At 53.8% G+C, this 18,902-nt stretch overlaps 7 protein-coding genes across 7 annotated transcripts; 4 read left to right on the forward strand and 3 right to left on the reverse strand.

Annotated features, from left to right (window-relative positions):
* Positions 1 to 4,932: 4,932 nt before the first annotated feature.
* K489DRAFT_369264 (glycosyltransferase family 31 protein) lies at positions 4,933 to 6,477 on the forward strand (the record flags this gene model as incomplete). Its single annotated transcript, XM_033603018.1, has 1 exon — positions 4,933 to 6,477. One exon carries the CDS (start codon positions 4,933 to 4,935, stop codon positions 6,475 to 6,477), a length of 1,545 nt encoding a protein of 514 aa, XP_033461423.1.
* A 214-nt stretch (positions 6,478 to 6,691) lies between these two features.
* K489DRAFT_354311 (long-chain fatty alcohol dehydrogenase) lies at positions 6,692 to 9,627 on the reverse strand. The gene is made up of 2 exons (XM_033602498.1): positions 8,995 to 9,627; positions 6,692 to 8,931 (listed from the first exon to the last, which is right to left on the reverse strand). Exons 1-2 carry the CDS (start codon positions 9,393 to 9,395, stop codon positions 7,002 to 7,004), a joined length of 2,331 nt encoding a protein of 776 aa, XP_033461424.1. The 5' UTR covers positions 9,396 to 9,627; the 3' UTR covers positions 6,692 to 7,001.
* Positions 9,628 to 11,442: 1,815 nt separating this feature from the next.
* On the forward strand, positions 11,443 to 12,960 carry K489DRAFT_378808 (2-dehydropantoate 2-reductase). The gene has a single exon (XM_033604494.1). It carries the CDS (start codon positions 11,762 to 11,764, stop codon positions 12,827 to 12,829), a length of 1,068 nt encoding a protein of 355 aa, XP_033461425.1. The 5' UTR covers positions 11,443 to 11,761; the 3' UTR covers positions 12,830 to 12,960.
* A 338-nt stretch (positions 12,961 to 13,298) lies between these two features.
* K489DRAFT_430348 (uncharacterized protein) lies at positions 13,299 to 14,113 on the forward strand (the record flags this gene model as incomplete). The annotated part of the gene is made up of 3 exons (XM_033608409.1): positions 13,299 to 13,426; positions 13,589 to 13,741; positions 13,856 to 14,113. Exons 1-3 carry the CDS (start codon positions 13,367 to 13,369, stop codon positions 14,111 to 14,113), a joined length of 471 nt encoding a protein of 156 aa, XP_033461426.1. The 5' UTR covers positions 13,299 to 13,366.
* Positions 14,114 to 14,968: 855 nt separating this feature from the next.
* On the reverse strand, positions 14,969 to 16,225 carry K489DRAFT_400263 (uncharacterized protein; the record flags this gene model as incomplete). The annotated part of the gene is made up of 3 exons (XM_033606987.1): positions 14,969 to 15,561; positions 15,621 to 15,812; positions 16,099 to 16,225. The coding sequence occupies 3 exons, from the start codon at positions 16,223 to 16,225 to the stop codon at positions 14,969 to 14,971; spliced, it is 912 nt and encodes a 303-aa protein (XP_033461427.1).
* A 54-nt stretch (positions 16,226 to 16,279) lies between these two features.
* K489DRAFT_378810 (DUF1295-domain-containing protein) lies at positions 16,280 to 18,082 on the forward strand. Its single transcript, XM_033604495.1, has 3 exons — positions 16,280 to 16,610; positions 16,690 to 17,190; positions 17,252 to 18,082. Exons 1-3 carry the CDS (start codon positions 16,493 to 16,495, stop codon positions 17,650 to 17,652), a joined length of 1,020 nt encoding a protein of 339 aa, XP_033461428.1. The 5' UTR covers positions 16,280 to 16,492; the 3' UTR covers positions 17,653 to 18,082.
* Positions 17,984 to 18,874, reverse strand: K489DRAFT_316691 (uncharacterized protein; the record flags this gene model as incomplete). Its single annotated transcript, XM_033601185.1, has 1 exon — positions 17,984 to 18,874. One exon carries the CDS (start codon positions 18,872 to 18,874, stop codon positions 17,984 to 17,986), a length of 891 nt encoding a protein of 296 aa, XP_033461429.1.
* Positions 18,875 to 18,902: the final 28 nt, after the last annotated feature.

The raw sequence follows: 18,902 nt of genomic DNA on the forward strand, positions 1-18,902 counted from the left end.
CAAGTTCTCCGCGGCGGCAGGATCGCACTATGAGATCTCATTATCTCGGCGCAGACGGGTCTCGGAAAACCACAACTAATTGAATTCTGTGCATATAATTCCAAGGCTGTCAATTCAATGCTAAGCGGGTCGACCCCACGAGCGATGGCGCCTTGTGGCTTGACGAAGCTTCTGTCGCCCCGTCACGTCACGTACACCGCCATGAGTTGTCATCAAAAAAGTGTCAGAGGAGGAGCTGACACCGTGGTTATATCGTCATGCATCTGTCCTCATGATATCCCCGCCTTTACCTGACCGGGGCGAGAGGAGGAGAAAATCGTGAAATGAAACGTGGGTCTTGTCTTACCACATACCTAGGTAAGTATGCTTGCGAACATGCCGTGATGGTTGGACTCGGTCTAAGAATACGCGCCTGACTCTTTGCGAATGTGCCAAGCACGCGAGCTTCAGTGCTACAATGGGGCGGTGATGGTTGAGGGACGTTTCGTGTGAGGAAGTGTGGCTGTTGAGATGGGAAGATCTGCCGTTGAACTCATCAATCATGTCAAATGGTGAGTCCATTGCAACGGTCGCCCAGCATGATCGACAAACGTACATGTACAACACTTCACGTCGTTTGCCACCGTACGCGTGTACTGTAACCACGCCTCTAATGCTGCCGTTCGGATTGATCGATGGCTGTCCAGGCCGTAAAAGCTTACATGTGGGATCTGTTTGTCTGTGCGGGCGAGAGCTCATCGTGTGGGACGATCTCATGCACCAGAACGTGATCCGGCCTTGCATGGTGCATGCTTTTGCAGTGCATGCAATTGTGGGGTGCAGCACGACATTTGGAAAATTAGCGATGGACAGCTGGGTTTGCTCGTTGGACAGGGCTTCATGGGATGCAGTGGGCAAATGTGAAGTGATGGAATTCAGCGCATATCTGTGGACGAGGTAAGGTCATCGAAAGGTATTCGTGTCATCGAGGAGGACGTATCGTATCCGGTGATGGGAGTATGTTATGAATTTACACATGCGAAGCCTCTCACCGTCTCTCGTCGATGCATCCTCAGGGCCAGTGGATTGAAATTGTTCTACAGGCATGCCTTGGATACATTGCCGATTTCCTTGTTTTCTTTGGTGGATTACAGAGTTCATTCCGTCCAAGAAGGAGTGGATAGCAGCGGTGGAGGTATTGATAGCAATGGCAGCGGCGGCGGTATTTGTGGTGGTGGTGGTGGTGGGAACACGGTTGAGCCAGGGCGGACGGGCGAGCGTTGAGTGGGATGAACTCCGGTCTCGACCACCGCGTACGTACAACTCTGGAGGGGTTGCCCAGGTGTACAGTAACATGCCAGGTGCACACACACCGTAAATTTCCCATCCAGCACTTCCAAGGTTGATTTGCTTTTCAACTGCAACATCCCTGATTGACGCTCCGCCGCGACCGGAGTGACTTGAGCCAAAACATCAAAATCTCCACAGATTTCATCATTTTCTGCTCTTCTGGCAATGAAGGAGCACTGCCATCGTCGTTCTTGTCATCCGGGTCGTCTTCGCCGGGTGCGGTCGTCGCGCGGCATACGTGCGCTCAGGCGTGCATCTCTGCTCGCTCGACGGACTCGAACGCTAACAATTGTAGTAATGCACACGCGCCGGGCCCAAGAATAGGCCCGCATACATTTCGTTCCATGGCACGAAGGTTTTCTGGAGCCCGCATGAACCGACGCCGCATCGTACCATCAATCTCACCTCCCTTCCTTTCGCAAAAGAGCCCAGCCGGACCAGTGTAGATATTCTACACGAGGACTTTGCTGTCGTTGAGATATTCCGGTCGGTGTACCACTACATTCATATGAGAAAGGATCCGGCATTCGTTGCACTGCATGAGACACTCGTTGATGACATTAATAATTATTTGTACTGTGATTTAGGTATTACCCGGGCCTTCTTCGTGATTAATAATTGTACAATTTTGCCAGGCGTTCGCGTTCACTGTACTATTTTTATTGTCCCTTTTTCTTAGCGGTGCTCACACTGAAAAGAATCCGACTGGGCGGTTTCCAGCTCACGACACCACCTCAATCCTACATTACCAGAGTGACTATACACGCACACAGCAGGTACGGTGAAAAAGGACACTGATGACCGGATACGATATCAGACTGTACCTGTTGTCACCGTGTATGGTCACAGTACGGCCAGATGCGATTCTCTTTTTGGTGTGTTCATCCCACATGCGTACACCATCTTTTTGCTCGACTCTCCCTATCATCCCACCCACCACCACCACCACCACCACCGTCAACACCACCACCAGCTGTCTATCTGTCGCCACATTTTTTTCTTCCCACGGGGTTTGCCTAATTCCGAGGTCGCACGAACCTGTGTATATCAAATAAGAAGAAGAAGGCATAAAATTCGACAGAGAACGTCTAGTTCTGAAACCGTTGTCCACTTCGCCGCCGCCGAGATCTTTGTAAATTTCAGCCAAGCCCACCACAATTCCGCGGACTTATCGTTCGCCTTCCTCCTTCCACCCTCTCTCCTAAATTCTAGCGTTGCCCCCACCGCTGTCACCAATTCCTCCGCCTTTTCACTTTAAGCTTTGCCGCTCAGCTGGGACGAACCCACCGTTGCATCGCCCGTCCGCGTCCATATAATCCGGCCGATTTTCCAGCCTTGTTACCACGCGCACGAGACCTGCGCCGCACGTCGCTCGAAGAAATTTCATTCTCCCTCGACTCCGACTATTATTACGGTGTCCTTTTCATCTTCGACTTCAGCAGAGCGATCGGAAAAGTGACAACCGCGTTGGCTACCGCTCTTTCCTCGGCTTGTGTGCGTTGATCTGGCATTGTCTCGCCTATCGCTTCCAAATTTGTCTCGGAGCAGAGACCCTGTCGCTGCACACGTTCGCCTCTGACTCAGAGATACCTGCCGCGATCTGTTCTGATCCTGCCAGGGGAAAGCGTTGAAGTCAACAATTCCGACGCATACATTAGCGACGCACACCGCTTCAGTTTATCTTCTGAACACACATATATCGTCTTCGAAGTCGTCAAGAGCCATCTGAGACAACTTTCTCGAGGCATCCTTCGTCCTCTCTGTTCATTCTTGACACGCCGTTCTCGCGACGCTCTCGGTCGCCATCCAAGATGTTCCCCGCCGACGCTTTCCAAGCTCAATATCTCGAGTCGCGAGAGGCTGCCATCGCAGACAAGCGCACATCAGCATTGCAACAGCAACAGCTACAACAGCAGCGCGCCCACATTCTTGCCGTCACCGCCAAGTTGAATGCCCTTCAAAACGAGTCATCCGCCAAGCAATCGTCGCAACAGCAACAGCAACATCAGCGACAACAATTACAGCCACAGCAACAACAGCAACTCCGACCAAATGCGCTCGGCCCGGCTCTCATGCAACGACCTAACCTTTCGCGATCGACTTCCTCTCAGACCGTGCTCGGCAACATCCTCCAGGGATTCAACAGCCGGGCCTCTGCGCAGTCCTCGGCGCGCATGCAAGGCTCGGTCAGTGGAACCGCCACACCCATGCGGACGCCACTCATGACACCCATCAAGAATACCACCCAAGCTGAATTGGAAGCGGCCATGTTGGCCGAGCGAAAGCGTGACGCAGACATCGTAAGTTTACCTCTGAACGGTTCTTGCCCTGATAGAACAAAATCTGACCATGCGCGACAGTGCGCCATGCCTTCCTGGTAGCGATTCTTCCATTCAGCTCCCTTTGTCCCCACCCAGGATCACGATTTGTCTATTCGGCATTATTAGCCTTTTTTCTCCTGCACACATTCATGACGACACGGTTTCGAAGCCTTTTGCGACGGCGCTCTTTCGGGTTTAGCAAGGAGCTTCGGCGTTCTACAGCACAGCACGAAGCGGAATTACATTAATAATCACCAAGTCAGACAAGCGGTTTTCTCAGCGAGGCGTTGTTGGATGGGTATTGCTCGCACGGCAGATTTTGTTTCAAGCGCGAAAAGTTTTTACTTTTTCTTTTGGAGGGGGCCACTCCGATGATGCTCTTTCGCGACGATGATCATCTCACGCGCGACTTTCTTGTCGTTTGGTTTATTGCACATACGGGATGGCGACGCACCTTGCCTTCTAGCTGTCTCTCTCTTCTCTTCTCGTACAGCTGTTCTCGCAATTCTAATATCCATTTATTGAAGACAAAGAATAGTGCATGTTAGAAGCCATTGACGCAGTGAGGTAATGATCCAAATTCTCGTCAAGCTTTTTGCCATCATCACGCTGGCAGGGGTGATGTGAGGGGCAGAACTCCGACGCTTCTCGTCTTCTATATATGGAAATACTAGTATCACGTCACCACTATATCCTTGACCATGTCCGTGTGGGCGAGATGAACAGACGCCCGCGGGTCCTTCGAAGCCGAAGACAGAAAGGCGAATCCAGTTGCCGCCCGGCCGGGGCCGAACGACGGGCCGCGAAGTGCTGAGATTACCCGCCCGGGCGTTAAGAGAAAGCCTAATTGACATCAGCTAACCTTATTCGAATACTTTCTCTTCTCCATAACGCATTCCCAACAGCATCCCTGTCAGTAGACCCCAGCGCCGTTTATGTGGCACAGGAATGTGATGAACTGAGCGCTCATCACGAAAATAGACTTTCACAGCATGCAATCGACTAGTTTGACTGTGCCGCATCGGCTCAACATGATTTTATATGATGAATGCGATGTCAGGGATGAATGGCGGCCTCCTCGGTCATTTTATGCCCATTCCCTTTTACCATCGTCCGGACTGAATATCCTCGCATTCTTTCCAATTCAACATATCACTCATTTCTTGTGTTTCCTTTGCTCTGAGGTTGGTCTTTGTCTCGCGGCGACTTTTCCCTTCGAATGATGTTCTCGTCGACTCGCGATTCATATCGTTATACGCCGCTCAACGCCCGCCCGTCATATATGCCGACCACCCGCTCGGCGCGGACATCGTGTCTGCTCATAATCGCACTCTTCCTGGTCATATTCTTCTGGAGGCCGGATTACGATGCGTCTCCGAACAGTTCATACGAGGACTCAATTGCTCAGTCATCCTCACATCTGAATCAATCCTATGCATCGCCAGTCGTGCCTGCCAAGCCTGTTGAGTCTGAGAAGCCGATCGAGCCCGTCAAGCCGATAGAGACCGCGAAGCTCCCAATCGCACATCCAGACATGTGCCGAAAAAGCTTGGATTTCTTGGATCTGGAAGAACACGCTGGTAATGTTGTATACTCGAGACAATGCATCCGAGCGGTCCCCAAGCGAGGGCTGAAGCCAGAATCAACAATCGACATCGGCCGGCCCATGTTCGATACCGCCTACACCCTTGATACAAGTGCGGAAGATTGCGCACTTCCGATTTGCAATGAGCCCTTCGAGGTATACTACCCCGAGACTTCCCACAAACCCTCCGAGAATGCTTCGTCGTTGCTCTTCGGAGCAGCCACAAGCATGGAACGACTCGACCGTGCCTTTCCGTTTATGCAGCGCTGGCTCGCTGGAACCGGGAGCACACTCGTGGTCATTGTCACCGACAACTCGTCCGCGAGCGAGCTCCAGGCCATGGAGCAAAAGGCAGGAGCCGTGGGCGTGCAATTCACTTTACTGTCACAACGTGATTTCGGAGGCGAGCAGGATCCGACCGCGCTACACTTCAAAGTAGTACAGGCGCTGAGCCAACACCGTCAACCGCATCACGACTGGTTCGGCATCATCGACGACGACACTTTCTTCACCTCCCTCAGCGCGCTTCTAGACGCGGTGAAACCATACGATCCCGAGGGTCGTTGGTACCTCGGCGCGCTCTCGGAGTCATGGTACCAGGTCTCAATCTTCGGCATGATGGCGTACGGCGGCGCCGGGATCTTCCTCTCCGGACCCGTCCTCGAAGCACTACACACCAACCTCGATGTCTGCACCGGCACAGACACCGGCGACCGCCTATTCATGAGCTGCCTCTACAACACCGTCTCGCCGCCAGTCCAACTCACCATCCTCCCGGGTCTCAACCAGATGGACATCGACGAACCCGTGGACGGCTGGTACGAGAACGGACGGAAACCGGTCCTAAGCCTGCACCACTACGACGGCTGGGCGCACGTGCCTGTGCACCTCGGTCACGAGGTCACCGGGATCTGCGGACATGACTGCTTCCTCCAGCGGTATCGCTTCGCAGACGATGTCGTGCTGACGAACGGTTTCAGCGCGGTGCGGTATCCGCAGGGCCTGGCGCAGATCGACCTGGGGAAGACCGAGGCCACCTTTGTGAACAGTGATGATTTGGACGGATATGCCCCGAGTTTGGGACAGCTGCGGCCGAAACTCAGCCCAGAAGAGAAGGTGAGTTGGCGGATGGAACATGCGGTGAAGAGTGAGGATGGAAGGGTGCGGCAGTTTTATATCCGCAGGCGGGATGTAGATGGTGCGGAAGAGATCAATGTGCTTGAGATTGATTGGAGCGCGTAGATGGCTCTCTTGGCTGTGAATGGATATTCCTTAATTCATGTAAATTCCGTAATGCATAGACGATAGACCTTTTGTATCGAGACATTGAGGACGAAGAAGCGCTTGACGATTTCCGATGGCAATCTGCTGAATTATTGTCGATGTGCGCTCGCTGGCCGCTGATCGATAATTGCATGCAGTCAGGGGAGGAATGAAATGAGCAGACTGATAAGTTCATGCAGAGTTGTGATTTCATTGTTCGAAATATCACCGTCTATCTCCGGTATCTAGCTTCCCAACTGGGCCGAAGCCACCAGCGTCAGAGCGGGAATGCCTCATCTATCCTTCTCAAATCTATCACGAACGCAAAAGCGATGCTGTACACAAAGAAAAAAATATCGTCATCAGAAAGCAAGTCCCGACTCTATCCCCTTCTCCAAATGATGCGGGTATGCACACCCATCTATTTCGCGCTCACGCAACATCATTATACAACTCCATCATGAAGCGATCTATTCTTCGATGTTCTTCTCTCGTCCATTCCTCTACAACTTCGCACGCTGCGCCATGGCGCTGACGTCTTGCGGGATGGAGGTGGGGACAATGCCACGCTCCGCACCGAGCGCGAGCACAATGGCGCGGGCATTGCCTCGCGCGATACCCATGCAGGTAATCATAGGGTTCACGCCCGAAGCCGATGGGAACGTAGCGGTGTCGACGACGGAGAGGTTCCTTGTGCCCCACACGCGACCGTAGTCGTCGCAGACGGAGGTCTTGGGCGAAGCGCCCATTCGGCATGTACCCATCTGGTGGGCCGAGATGTACCCGGTATCTGGCGAAGGAAGGCCGTTCTTTCGGAGAGCGTCGGTCCACGCGACGAAGGCTGGGTCGTTGACGGACGGTGGGGTGGTGGATGTGCCGTCCTTGACGAATGGTGCAATGCCTGGCACGGTGGGGACGAGCTCGCGAGCGCCCTCGACGTAGGCGATGCGCGCCATGTGGACAAGACCCTCGAGGATGTGGCGCTTGTCGTGCTCGTGCGGCGTGTAGTGGATCACAGAGCGAGTGGGATCTTGAGAGTCAGGGTAGACGCGACCACCGTAGCGGTCTCGTGCAATGGAGATGTAGCCGGTCATGCGGCGCATCTTCGCAACGAGCTCCTTGTAGGCGACTCCGTCGGTCCACGGGAGGAAGGGCAGGACAAAGCCGGGTAACATGGTGACGGACTCGAGCTTGACTCCATATCCTTGTTGGTCAAGGTTTTCCACCTCATTGCACACAGTTGTGAGGATCGGGCCTTCCCAAGGGCGGACATCCTCGTCCCAGACTGCGAAAAGGACCGAGACCGGGTGAAGGTGCAGGTGACGACCGATGTGCGGGTTGGTGAGACCTGAGGATTTTAGGATGATAGGGTCTTCCATGGGGCCCGCGGCGAGGATCGTGCGAGCGGCCTTGATAATGACCTCGCGTTTGTAGACGGTTCCCGCTACGCCACCTGAGCTGTCGCGAGAGGTCCAGATACCCTTCACTCCCACAGCAGTCTTGTCGTTGTTGTTGCTCTTGACATCAGACCATAGCACCTCGCGACATTCGAAGCCCTCTAGGAAGACCGCGCCTGCGCGTGCCGCGTCAGGCAAGAATGTTTCCGTGGGACCCTTCTTGCCACAACTGCCGCAACCGAGAGTGCAGTAACCGCAGTTGTGTGCCTCGCCACCAGTGTTCTGAGGAACGACCTTGTGGGCATAGCCCAGCTTGCGGGAACCCTCCAGAATGACACGGTTGGACTTGTTGTGTGGGATGTGGTCCCCGCTGACACCCATGCGGGCGCAAACAGCGTCCAAATCAGACTGGAATTCCGCGGTGTTGAAGCGAGGCATGCCGAACTTTTCGGACCACTCTTTGCGGACGAAACCTTGTGGGAGCAGAGATGCACTCCAGTTGACAGTTCCACCGCCTCCCCAGGCTGCACCATTGATCACGGTGATGCTGCCTTCGTCGGATTGCATTTGTCCACCGTTCGAGAAGAGATGCACAGAGCCCTCGTTTTCTGACATGGGCAAATGCTGTGGCTCCCAATGATATGCCTTCTCTACCACCAACACCTTGAAGCCAGCCTCGGCGATGACTTGTGCCGCGACCGCGCCACCACATCCACTGCCCACAATGACCACATCGGTCTCGATTACGTGCGGTTCTGAGGCGGTGGTTGGAGGGATATCAAAGAATTGAAATTTGAATGCGTTGTTTGGTGGGGTGCCATGCACCGGCGTGTAAGGATATGACAGCAGACGGCCAACGGTGGGCGAGGAACGGATCCAGTAGGCTCGGGTGAAGTTAGAGATGGTGCGGAATCCCTGGCGGAGCAACGGGATGCGCGATGTTTTCCATCCTAAGAGGATATTTTGGCGAGTTTCGACGGGAAGGCTATCCAGTGTCGTGGCGTGGCCGGTGAGGAGCAGTGAGCCGGCGCGAGTACTATGCAAGAACATCAATAGGCGTTCAATGTAGAAAATGAAGTACTAGATTATTTGTACTTACGATAAAACCGATAGGAGGGTCAAGAACTGGGCTTTGGTGGCACTGTCCAAGTAGACACCGAGCACACGCATCATGTACTCCTTGAACTCTGGGGCGGCAGACGCGCGCTCATCGAGGAACTCGGCGACCAAGCCATCTCGACCGTCCTCCTGAGCCAACTCTTCTATTCGTCGAGAGACAGTATCATACACCTCTGCCGAAACCCTCCGTTGCAGAAGCGGGTTTCCGGCGGCTTTGGTGATGGATGGAGCGAATGTGTCGGCGATAGCCGCGAGGATCGCCCATTGTGCAGGTGTGACAGGATCCTGAGCCGGTGGAGGAGGAACAGGGCTGGCGATTTGAGGAGTGAAGCCTTGTGGGCTTGTCGGTGGTGATGATGGTGATGACGATGATGAGGCCATGGTTGCAGAAAACTGCTGCCGGTGGTCGTAGTACCTGTATTCAGGTACCACCGAAACCGGAAGAGTGAAAAAAGATGCGGGACCAGGGTATCGGAGACAAAACAACCACCACCAGGTTTGTGTTTCTATGAACGACGGCGGTCTGGTACTGATACCGTAGAAGTGTATTGCAAGGCCAGAGTCGTCAATGTTCAGATGTTGACGAGGCTGGAAATAATGTCGAGAAGGAGCGGGCCTGACTGGGTATTTGCTCACTCTATTGAAACCAACCGCTTATTACTGCGAGGGGGTTTACGGGACATTATTACTACTGTGCAGTGCCACGGAAGTGAACATCAATGCAGTGGTAATCACAATACCCGTGGACACCGGCATTTACGATTCCGAAGAGATCGCCTCTAGAGCTGGACTAGAGCACGCGTCAAACCACCGGACGAGCACGAAGATTCACCACGGGATTGCTAGAGAGGAGGGGACAAAACTAAAACTACCGAGGCAGATCGATCTTGTAGGTGCCACCCGCAGCCCGCTGGTTGGATCAACGATCAACCGGCCGGCCGAACGATCAGCCACTCGGAAATCTCCAGGCCTGCCTACCAAGGTCAATTTTATTTCATGCACGAGGACAAGACATACGTGTTGCTCATGATAGCCCTGTCCGTTTGTCTCCCTTTGGCGTGCCATTCCTCGTCTTTCGCGAAGGAGAGGAGATGATATTCCGATCACAGGGATAGCAAAGTCCCTCCATTTCAGAGGAATCGGAAGCCTGACTCGTGAACAAGCAATCGGACAAATATTGCCGCCTAGAATTCGGGGTCCCGCAGGTGTCCTGAAAGAGATGTACTGTTTGTGATGTCCACCGGAGCTCGGAGCTGACTCCCCACTGTCATCGGAATGTCATATGCGGGCGTGAAGGCGCAGTCGTGACAGTTACTGCGTCGTGTACATCATGAACTCGCCCTCGATGCTAGCGGTGGCGAGAGGCGGACGTTTGAAAACTGCCTCGGCGGGAAACACTTCCATGTCGGAAGACGAATGCATCTCGCAGACAGGTAGATCTGCTGTGTTTGAGTGACCTCTCAGATTGAAATCTATCATTTCCGTGCCAATGTTTCATCATAGTTGTTGTGGTCTCGAACCGGCCAAGACACGAGAGCATTCATGTGACCGGACTCCTCACATGGTCTTCGTCATCGAGGAACGTTCCTTGATGGAATTCACAGGTGGTTCACCATTTCATTTCCATTGCGGAGAGCACTAAAACTTGAGGCCCATTCCCGGTAGTGCGCCAGCGTTGTGCGGCACGTTTGTTCTCGCACGTGCAAGTTTCGACGAAGTCCGAGACGCGACGGCCTCTCGTTTATCTCGGCCGCAAAGTGAAAGTTCACGGTTTTGGGAAGAGTAGCACCCCCAAAAGTAGTAGTATGATGTTGAGGGGAGCTGTGCCTCGAAGATGGGTGGCCGTCACGTTCTTGCCGAGTCTATGGAATCATCGTTGATCGGTGGCTGCAATGCACATATATAGCACTGCCAACGAGGACAGATCGAAAGGAAAGCTGAGACGGATGACAAGCACGAAGGAGCTGACGTGATAAATAAGGTGACAATGCCACGCGACAAATGAAGCACCGAGATGGACGGTCGATCATCAATCACTGTCAAACGGGTACATCAAACGAGTACATGCACCTGTATGGTCTGGGGCGCAGGTGCAAATCTCCATTCGCGACTGTATTCATTCAAGCTCAATGACGCCTATTTCAACATGGAGAGGATACGTTGGTTGGAGATGCTCCGGATGTCGAAGTTGCAGCGTTGCAGCTGTTCAAGTCACAGTGGTGACATCTCCTGAATATCTAGGTAGGTATCGTGCAGAGTCGCTGGTTCGAGTCTAAGGTTACGAGATGTTGGAGTCGCATGTGTCAAGTACAGAGGGCAGGAATGTCCGAGGAAGGCTGGCAGCGGTCATTCCCCTGATCGTCGCTTCCGAACTTCTGTTCCTCGAAGTCATCGCTGTCAATGCCTCGTTACTTTATCCACCTGGGCACTTCAAACATGACGAAAATCTACAAGGCCCGCACATGATGCAAATTTGTGCGGTGTCAATTCTAGACGTTTCCGTTGATATATGCCTCCGCCGGCTTCAGGCCAGAGACCGAGAATCGTCATCTTGCCGCTCGCACCGGGCGGATCACGATACTAGGGTTACATACATCTGCGAATGGATCACATCAGCGGTAGTCATGCTGCGCCATTGACTGTTGGACATTGATTATATGGCGAGTCGACACAAGATTTGGTCATAATATCGCCAATCACCCACTCTCAAGTCAAAAGGATCGTTGAGTCACCTCACCTTTCGAATCATGCCTACACGGATTCTTATCGTCGGCGCTGGTGCCATCGGCGCGTTCTATGGCTCACGGCTGGCCACCCTGGACGATGTCAAAGTATCGGCTCTGTGTCGATCCAACTACAAAGCCGTCCAGAAGCACGGGTTTCGAGTGGAATCTCCCAAATACGGCGCAAGCACATTTAAGCCCGAATTCGTCTACGGCTCGCCGGACGAAGCCCGTAAAGCCAAGATCCAGTGGGACTATCTCCTCGTTGCCACCAAAGCGCTCCCGGACGTCAACGATGACAGCGCTCTACTAGAAGACCTGGTCGGACCCAATACCAGCATTGTCCTCATTCAGAACGGCCTAGGAGTAGAGCAACCTTATGCCCAGCGCTTCCCAAATACCGCCATTCTCAGTGCCGTGACCGTCGCCAGTGCCGCCCAGCCACAACCGGGAGTCATTCAACACAACCGCTGGACTCGCATTTCGATCGGCCCTTACCTACCGCATCTCGATAGCGGCGGATCCGGGCCTCGACCGGACACCGATCAGACCTTCACGGAACGCACCACTCGGCTCGTCAGCCTCCTGCAGGAAGCCAAGGTAGCAGACGCCGAAACCTACGACCATGCCGGCCTCCAATTCGTCCGCTGGCACAAAGTCGCCCTCAATGCAGCCATGAATCCCAGCTCGGTACTCAGCGGCGGCAGCACCAACCAGACGATGGCACTGGACCCAGAGCTAAGTCGGCATCTCGCCGGAGTGATGCAGGAGGTCCTCGATACTGCGCCGAAGATCCTCGGACGCCCACTACCAAGCCATCTCGCCACTCCCGAAAGAATACTGGCATCAACACGGAAGAACACAAGCGGGAGCCGACCTAGCATGTGGCTCGACTGGGAGCGCGGGTCACGAATGGAGATCGAGGTCATCCTGGGCAATCCGATCCGGATGGCGCGCGAACAGGGGCTGGAAATGCCGCGTCTGCAGGCCATGTATGCTTTGCTGAAGCAGGCGCAGATCATCCGCGACGAACGCCAGAAGCAGGACCGACAGCATGAGAATGCGAGATCGAAGAGTAGCCCCAAACTGTGAACCTCAGAGAGCCAGACGGACCGTGAGAACGTATCCCCTCACGAGTTCGGTATCTACAGTAACTGTATCCATTTCCATTAATCATGATCGTGTGCTTTTAGTCCTCCGCTGATCCGGAGTTCCACGCGTCTATGCCATAATTTGCTTGAGACGGTATGCGCTCATCATAGCATCATGAAGTCGTATGCGACAAGAGCTCGCGATGGTGGTGTGTAGTAATTGGTCATTTATATTTATCATAAGCCGCTCAACAATCTCGCTGATGCGACCTAGCCAATGCTGCAATTGTCCCGCCTGTTTCAGAGGACGAAACGCGTAGGAGGCTACCCAAAGCACGGACGCGGGCATACAGTACGAGGGCGCAAGGGTCAGAGGCCTCGGCAGCGCCCCAACCAATGCACACCTGCATCATTTCAATCCCTTCCAACCGCAACTGTATTGTTGTTGACCGTCGCCGCAAAAGAATAAAGCTTTGTGCTCAACGCCACAACAACATCCTGCACGCCAACCAGAAAATTCTCCTCAAAGCCAACCAAAATGACGGTCATTGACACCTCCATTGAGATCGACCGCTCGCCGGCCGAAGTGCGCGCCATTGTACGTTGCGCAACCGTCCTGCTGCTCCACGCACCATTGAAAGAGAAACCGCAATTGCGCGGAGCCCGCCATTTGGTCCAGCGTCGCTCAATCAATGCGCGCGCAAGAACACGAGAGGATGGTCCATTTTGCTGACAATTGTGGTTCTTGTAAAACTTCTAGGTCCTCGACTTCGAGCGCATGCACGAATGGCACACCAGCTTCCTGAAGGTCATGCAGCCGCTGCCCAAGGGAACTAAGACCCCGGAGCAGCTGGTCGCCGGCGACGATATGTATCTCAAATTCCTGATGGTCGGAACCAACGTGAAGATTGTGGTAAGTTTTGCGAAAACGATTGTGACCTTTAATTTGCGCTTCCTTCTGTCGTTATGCGGCCACTGTTGCCCTCAAGGAATCCCAATTGGCTGACGCGACTGTCACATCTGATAGGAAAACTCCGAAAAGGCCCTCACCTGGGAAGGCGGCCCAGCGCTTCTCTTCCACGGCATCCACTCGCTTCAGTTCATCCCGCTCGACGACGGCAAGCGCACGCTGTTCAAGAACGGCGAGACTTTCACCGGCGTGTTCGGCCAGGGCGCTGGCTTGCCCGGTATCAAGAGCAACGTCTCAAACCTCTACGACGGATACAACAAGGACTTGAAGAAGCGCGCAGAGCAGGCGCTCGGCGAAGCAGGTGTCCAGGCATAAATCGGTCGAAAGAGGCCAGGAGGGATACTATCTTGAAACGAAGAATGAGGCAGGAATGATTTGGACCATCTGTGATACCCAGATTTGATAGGAGCGAACTCTTTTGTGCTTTGGACGGGGATATAGCAGGTAGCCCGGTAATGAGAGAGTTGAACTGTGAGGTTGACCGGGATCGGATCTCGATGTCCAGATACAGTAGTAATTCCTCTCTTGAGGATCGACAGCCATTCGCAGATGGTCATCCTTCTGAGGTCCTACATGGAGTATGAAGTTCGAGGCGAAGTCGTTTATCCGGAAGAGCATGTGTCGAGGCTGAGATATGTGAATCCCAGTATTGGCATCCACTGCAAAATGCATCTAGCAAGTTCATCTCGGCGACCACCTATTCAAAACCGTCAGTCAGCTCTCCAATTCCGTTAGCGCTATTGTCGACGCGACTCTGGGGCCGTCAAGGGAAAGATGGTAGGTCAGAGAGAAGATTATTGGGTCAGCAGCAGCCCGTCAGGCACAAAGACACAGACGTGCGGGTGAGTGTGTTTTTGGCACCTCGCCCAGTCATGGCTGAACGACCTTGCTAGAGGCTCTATGACTAAGGATGACAAAAAGGTTCTCATCATTTGCAAGGGGGATGTAGCATCGCACTCGGATCTGAACGTACCTGTGATCCATCCATACAGGTGTGTAGTCGATCCGGAGGGTTATCTCTGGTCATTCGCTCTAGGAAAATTTGGACCCCAGTTGATGAGGCACACCGATTAATGTTTGGTCTGCAAACTCAATCACTCTGATAGATTCGCGTCGCTTGACCTTATGGCAGATAAGCCTATCCAGTTTGCGGTGCCATTGCGCGAGGTATCAATAATCCATCTCTACTGCCTCCACTTTCTGATCGTCTAGTTCCCGTGCTATGCGCCGATGCGTCAAGGAACCTTGCACAGCGTCCTTGCCTGCGATGAATCCCTCCCACGACCTCTTCTTTCGCTCGTCGTATGGCACGTTCCCGCCGCCACGGTGGGGTTTCTGGTCCTGCTGAGCAGGCGAGTGGTGTTGATCCACTGCTTCAGATTCCGCTTCTCCTTCCAGTCGCTCGGCTTCGCGCTTCTCCTGCCGTTGTTTCAACTCGTGTAGCTCTCGGGCGCGGAACCATTCAACGTTGGCATCGGTGAGGGTGCGCTTGACGCCATCTAGGTAGTACCCCAGACCATCCTCGTCATTTGGATCGTGATTTGGATCGTAGGCGAGGGCGACCGATGGTGGAACGAACCACTCTATGGGCCGGCTATCATCGCCGAAATGTCGGAATTGGAAGTTCAAGAGGTCGTCCTCTGTAACTCTGGGCGGGTTCGCTGACGACTGGTTTGCACCATCATTGCGTGCCGGCTTTTGGTGATATTTAGCACCATCTTTCTGCGCGCCTTTGCTTGGCATCGCTGCGATTGGTCTTACGCCTGTGATGACTAGATAGGGTGTTCGTGCCTCGTCACTCGCGTCGTTCACCAAAGTTGACCCTCGCTTTCGGCGTGTGCCTTGCGGGTGTCGTGCCGCTTGCGTCTCGAGGTGGTATCGAAGTCTGCGTATGAAGAAAGATCTTGAGACCCATCCACCCAACCGCCCTTTGCGATTACCGCTCTATCGACCAGGATAATTTCGAGCTTGGTAGCTGCATTGCCTCCATCTTCGTCATCATTACCGGTGGAATCTTTGTCACAAGTTGCACAGCTCGCGTGTCAGGCAGTCTGCAGGCGCGCGGCTCGCCCCGTGGGCTCGGCAGAACGCCCGAAGGCCCTTGATAATCGCAATGGACACCTTAGCGGCGGACATTCGGTTGTACCGGTTCCGGTATGTATGACGGCAACGCTATGTAATGGAAATATTCCTTCACAGAATGATGATCGAATACAGCACACCAAGCGATCGTGAGATTCACTTGCTTCTGCGCACAACGTAGCTGCGATGTGATAGGGTAGCAATGGAATTCAACGCACAGTTCTCCGGTTGAGAGCCTACCTTGGTAGTAATGATATCAAGAGTGATCATAGGACATGTAGATGTGCACACAAAGCAACCAGCCCTACGGGAAAGACGCAGCCCTGGAGCCCGTGGAGAAGACATGTATGTCCATTGCCTCCAGTTGAAGCTGTGCTGTGAATTCGCAAATCCAGGGACAATCGATGACGCGCCTCGTGGTGCGAACTTTGTCCGATCATCTCCAGCTCTAAGCTCAGCACTCACGAGACTGTACATCACACATATCATAAATAGACGTTGGGTTCCTTTATCGTTGCGGCAGACATCGCGGTCAACACTCGGGCTCATATACTACACTTTCACCTAGTCCGTCCAGTCGACAAACTTTTACAGCGCAAGACTCCAGACGAGATGGCGTTGCACGCGCCTGTCCAAGTGTTGGACAACTACTACCTCGCCATCACCTTGTTGGTGACCGTCGCCTACCAATTGATCGGCTTCGCAATCGCCTTCACCTTGAAGTTCGACAGTACGTGCAGCTCCCCCAATCTTCCTTGTTTTCCTCCGATGCTTGCCGGCGCACAACGCTGACACCGAGCGATTGACAGAATTGACGGATCTATGGGGCGGTTCCAACTTCATCATCCTCGCGATCCTGACCCTCGCGCTCTCCGGAACCACCACCGCCCGCCAGATCGTCGTCAGCATCTTCATCATCCTCTGGGCCTTCCGGCTCTCCGCCTTCCTCTTCTACCGCATCCTCAAGACAGGCTCCGACTCACGCTTCGATGACAAGCGCGACAAATTCTTCTCCTTCCTGGGCTTCTGGGTCTTCCAGATGATCTGGGTCTGGACCGTCAGCATGCCCGTCACCATCCTGAACTCTCCCAATGTCCTCCAATACCGACAGCCGCGATTCACCCGCGCAAGCGACATCATCGGCGTAATCATCTTTGCGCTAGCATGGGGCTTGGAGTTGATCTCCGACATCCAAAAGTACCGCTTCAAAAACAGTGCAGCAGGTAAAGAGCCAGGTGCGGTCGCGGATATTGGGTTCTGGAAGTACTCGCGCCACCCCAATTACTTTGCCGAGATCATGGCGCAAGTTGGTAAGTAACAATCACAGCGAAGCATTCAATTTGCCTTGCTCTCTCGCTGACCATTTCGCAGCCATCTACATCATCGCCGTGACTCCCGCCAGCTACAACTTCGTACCTCGCGGCTCCGGCGCCTCAGCCGCTCTCTTCGCGTCCTGCGTCGGCTGGATTCTCCTCACCATCCTGCTCATGTTCATTTCAGGCTTGACGCTCCAGGAACGTCCGGGCGCCAAGAAGCGATACGAGAAGGGTGACAATTGGCCCGCATACGAGAAGTACCTCAACGAGACGAGCATTCTCTTTCCCATGCCCAAGTTCATTTGGAGGAATTTGCCCGTCTGGGTCAAGCGCACTGTCGGACTCGAGTTCCCTATCTATGTCTTCGACCCGAAGAAGCATGCGGACATGGACAAGGTCCGGGAGAATCGTGCCGAGAACGGAGAGCGTGCGAGCTCTGAGCCGCTTCGTGACTGAGCCATGAAAAGGATTCTGAGTTGGGTGCTTCTTTTTCCCCTTTTTTGGAATGATACCTATGATGTATACCGTCTTGCATAACGCGATTGAGCGTGTTCTTCGACATTGGATGATCTTCGTACATGAGCACTATGAAATAATACTTGAATTTTTGACTCGAATCAGTGCTTGAGACTAGATCGATAAAACTACCTAGGTAGTACTGGAATTTGAGGAGGACAGATTTGGTGTGCGATTCGGGGAATGGCGGACCGCTCCACGCACACAGAGAGGAGAGAGAGCTGTGTTGGAGCTCGTCATGAAGAAATGTTGCATATTTCTAACGCCACCATCATTTCTTGGGTGCCTGATAGATCGTAGGAAAGAAGCCCTTGATCGCATTGCTCATGAACACGACTTCTCCCTGCACCAGACTCTGCGCCTCCACATCTCCCTCCACACAAAGGTTCTTCATCAACGCCCACCGCCGCGTGCATCCTTGCTGTCCGCCTGTGCTCGACATCGGAGTGACCCATCTCCCGCCCCGGTAGATATACGGCGTCGAGAGGGACCCGTCCAGGACCAGCCCGGAGGCCGTGTATAGAAGGACCTCGCGGGGCTCGGCAAAGGATGTTATGCCAGCAGAGGCGCGGGCGCGGTCATATGCGGAGCGATCATAGGTTTTGATGATGGTGGACTCCGTAGGCTCTGTGGGATTGGCATCGAGGGAGATGGTCCATTCGATTTTGCCGCTGTCGCGATGCTCGGCTGGCGTGCCGAGCGTGGCTGGGAATAATGTCGACAGGGGCAAGCGCGGGATGGGATTGAAGATCTCCGTGCGGATTTGTCCGTTCGTGTATAACCGTAGTTTGACGCGGAGCGATTCCGGCTCGACGGTGGGATATGTCTTCTTCCAGGTCTCAACCGCTGAAAGCAGGCCATGGAGAAGCTCAGCTGGACTACCGGGGCTCTTGCGGAGGAGCTCTTTGTCTTCTGCGGAACGTGGAGATGATTCGGAAGTTGAATCGTCTGCCCAGGAGGCGAGATTCCATTTGGCAACCTGCATGCGGGTGTAGTGATGCTCAAACATGTAGAACGGACATGGCTTGTTGCAGGAGACAGCGGTGTTCTCGGCGGATTGAACTAGCTGTGGATCATATCGAATCGTTGTAAAGACGAATCGCTCCTCTGCGGGATCGGCAGGCGTTGTCGAAACAGGCTCACCGCCAAGTTCAAGTGCCATTTTGACTGAGGCACGGATCGGTGAGATG

The sequence above is a fragment of the Dissoconium aciculare genome (genome assembly GCF_010015565.1).
Source record: "Dissoconium aciculare CBS 342.82 unplaced genomic scaffold K489scaffold_4, whole genome shotgun sequence".
NCBI classification, from domain to species: Eukaryota; Fungi; Ascomycota; class Dothideomycetes; order Mycosphaerellales; family Dissoconiaceae; genus Dissoconium; species Dissoconium aciculare.

Coding starts and splice junctions, on each gene's coding strand:
- K489DRAFT_378808 (XM_033604494.1), top strand. CDS start 11,762: ATGCCTACACGGATTCTTATCGTCGGCGCTGGTGCCATCGGCGCGTTC.
- K489DRAFT_378810 (XM_033604495.1), top strand. CDS start 16,493: ATGGCGTTGCACGCGCCTGTCCAAGTGTTGGACAACTACTACCTCGCC. Junction 16,611..16,689: donor CTTCACCTTGAAGTTCGACA/GTACGTGCAGCT, acceptor AGCGATTGACAG/AATTGACGGATCTATGGGGC. Junction 17,191..17,251: donor CGAGATCATGGCGCAAGTTG/GTAAGTAACAAT, acceptor ACCATTTCGCAG/CCATCTACATCATCGCCGTG.
- K489DRAFT_354311 (XM_033602498.1), bottom strand. CDS start 9,395: ATGGCCTCATCATCGTCATCACCATCATCACCACCGACAAGCCCACAA. Junction 8,932..8,994: donor ACCCTCCTATCGGTTTTATC/GTAAGTACAAAT, acceptor GTTCTTGCATAG/TACTCGCGCCGGCTCACTGC.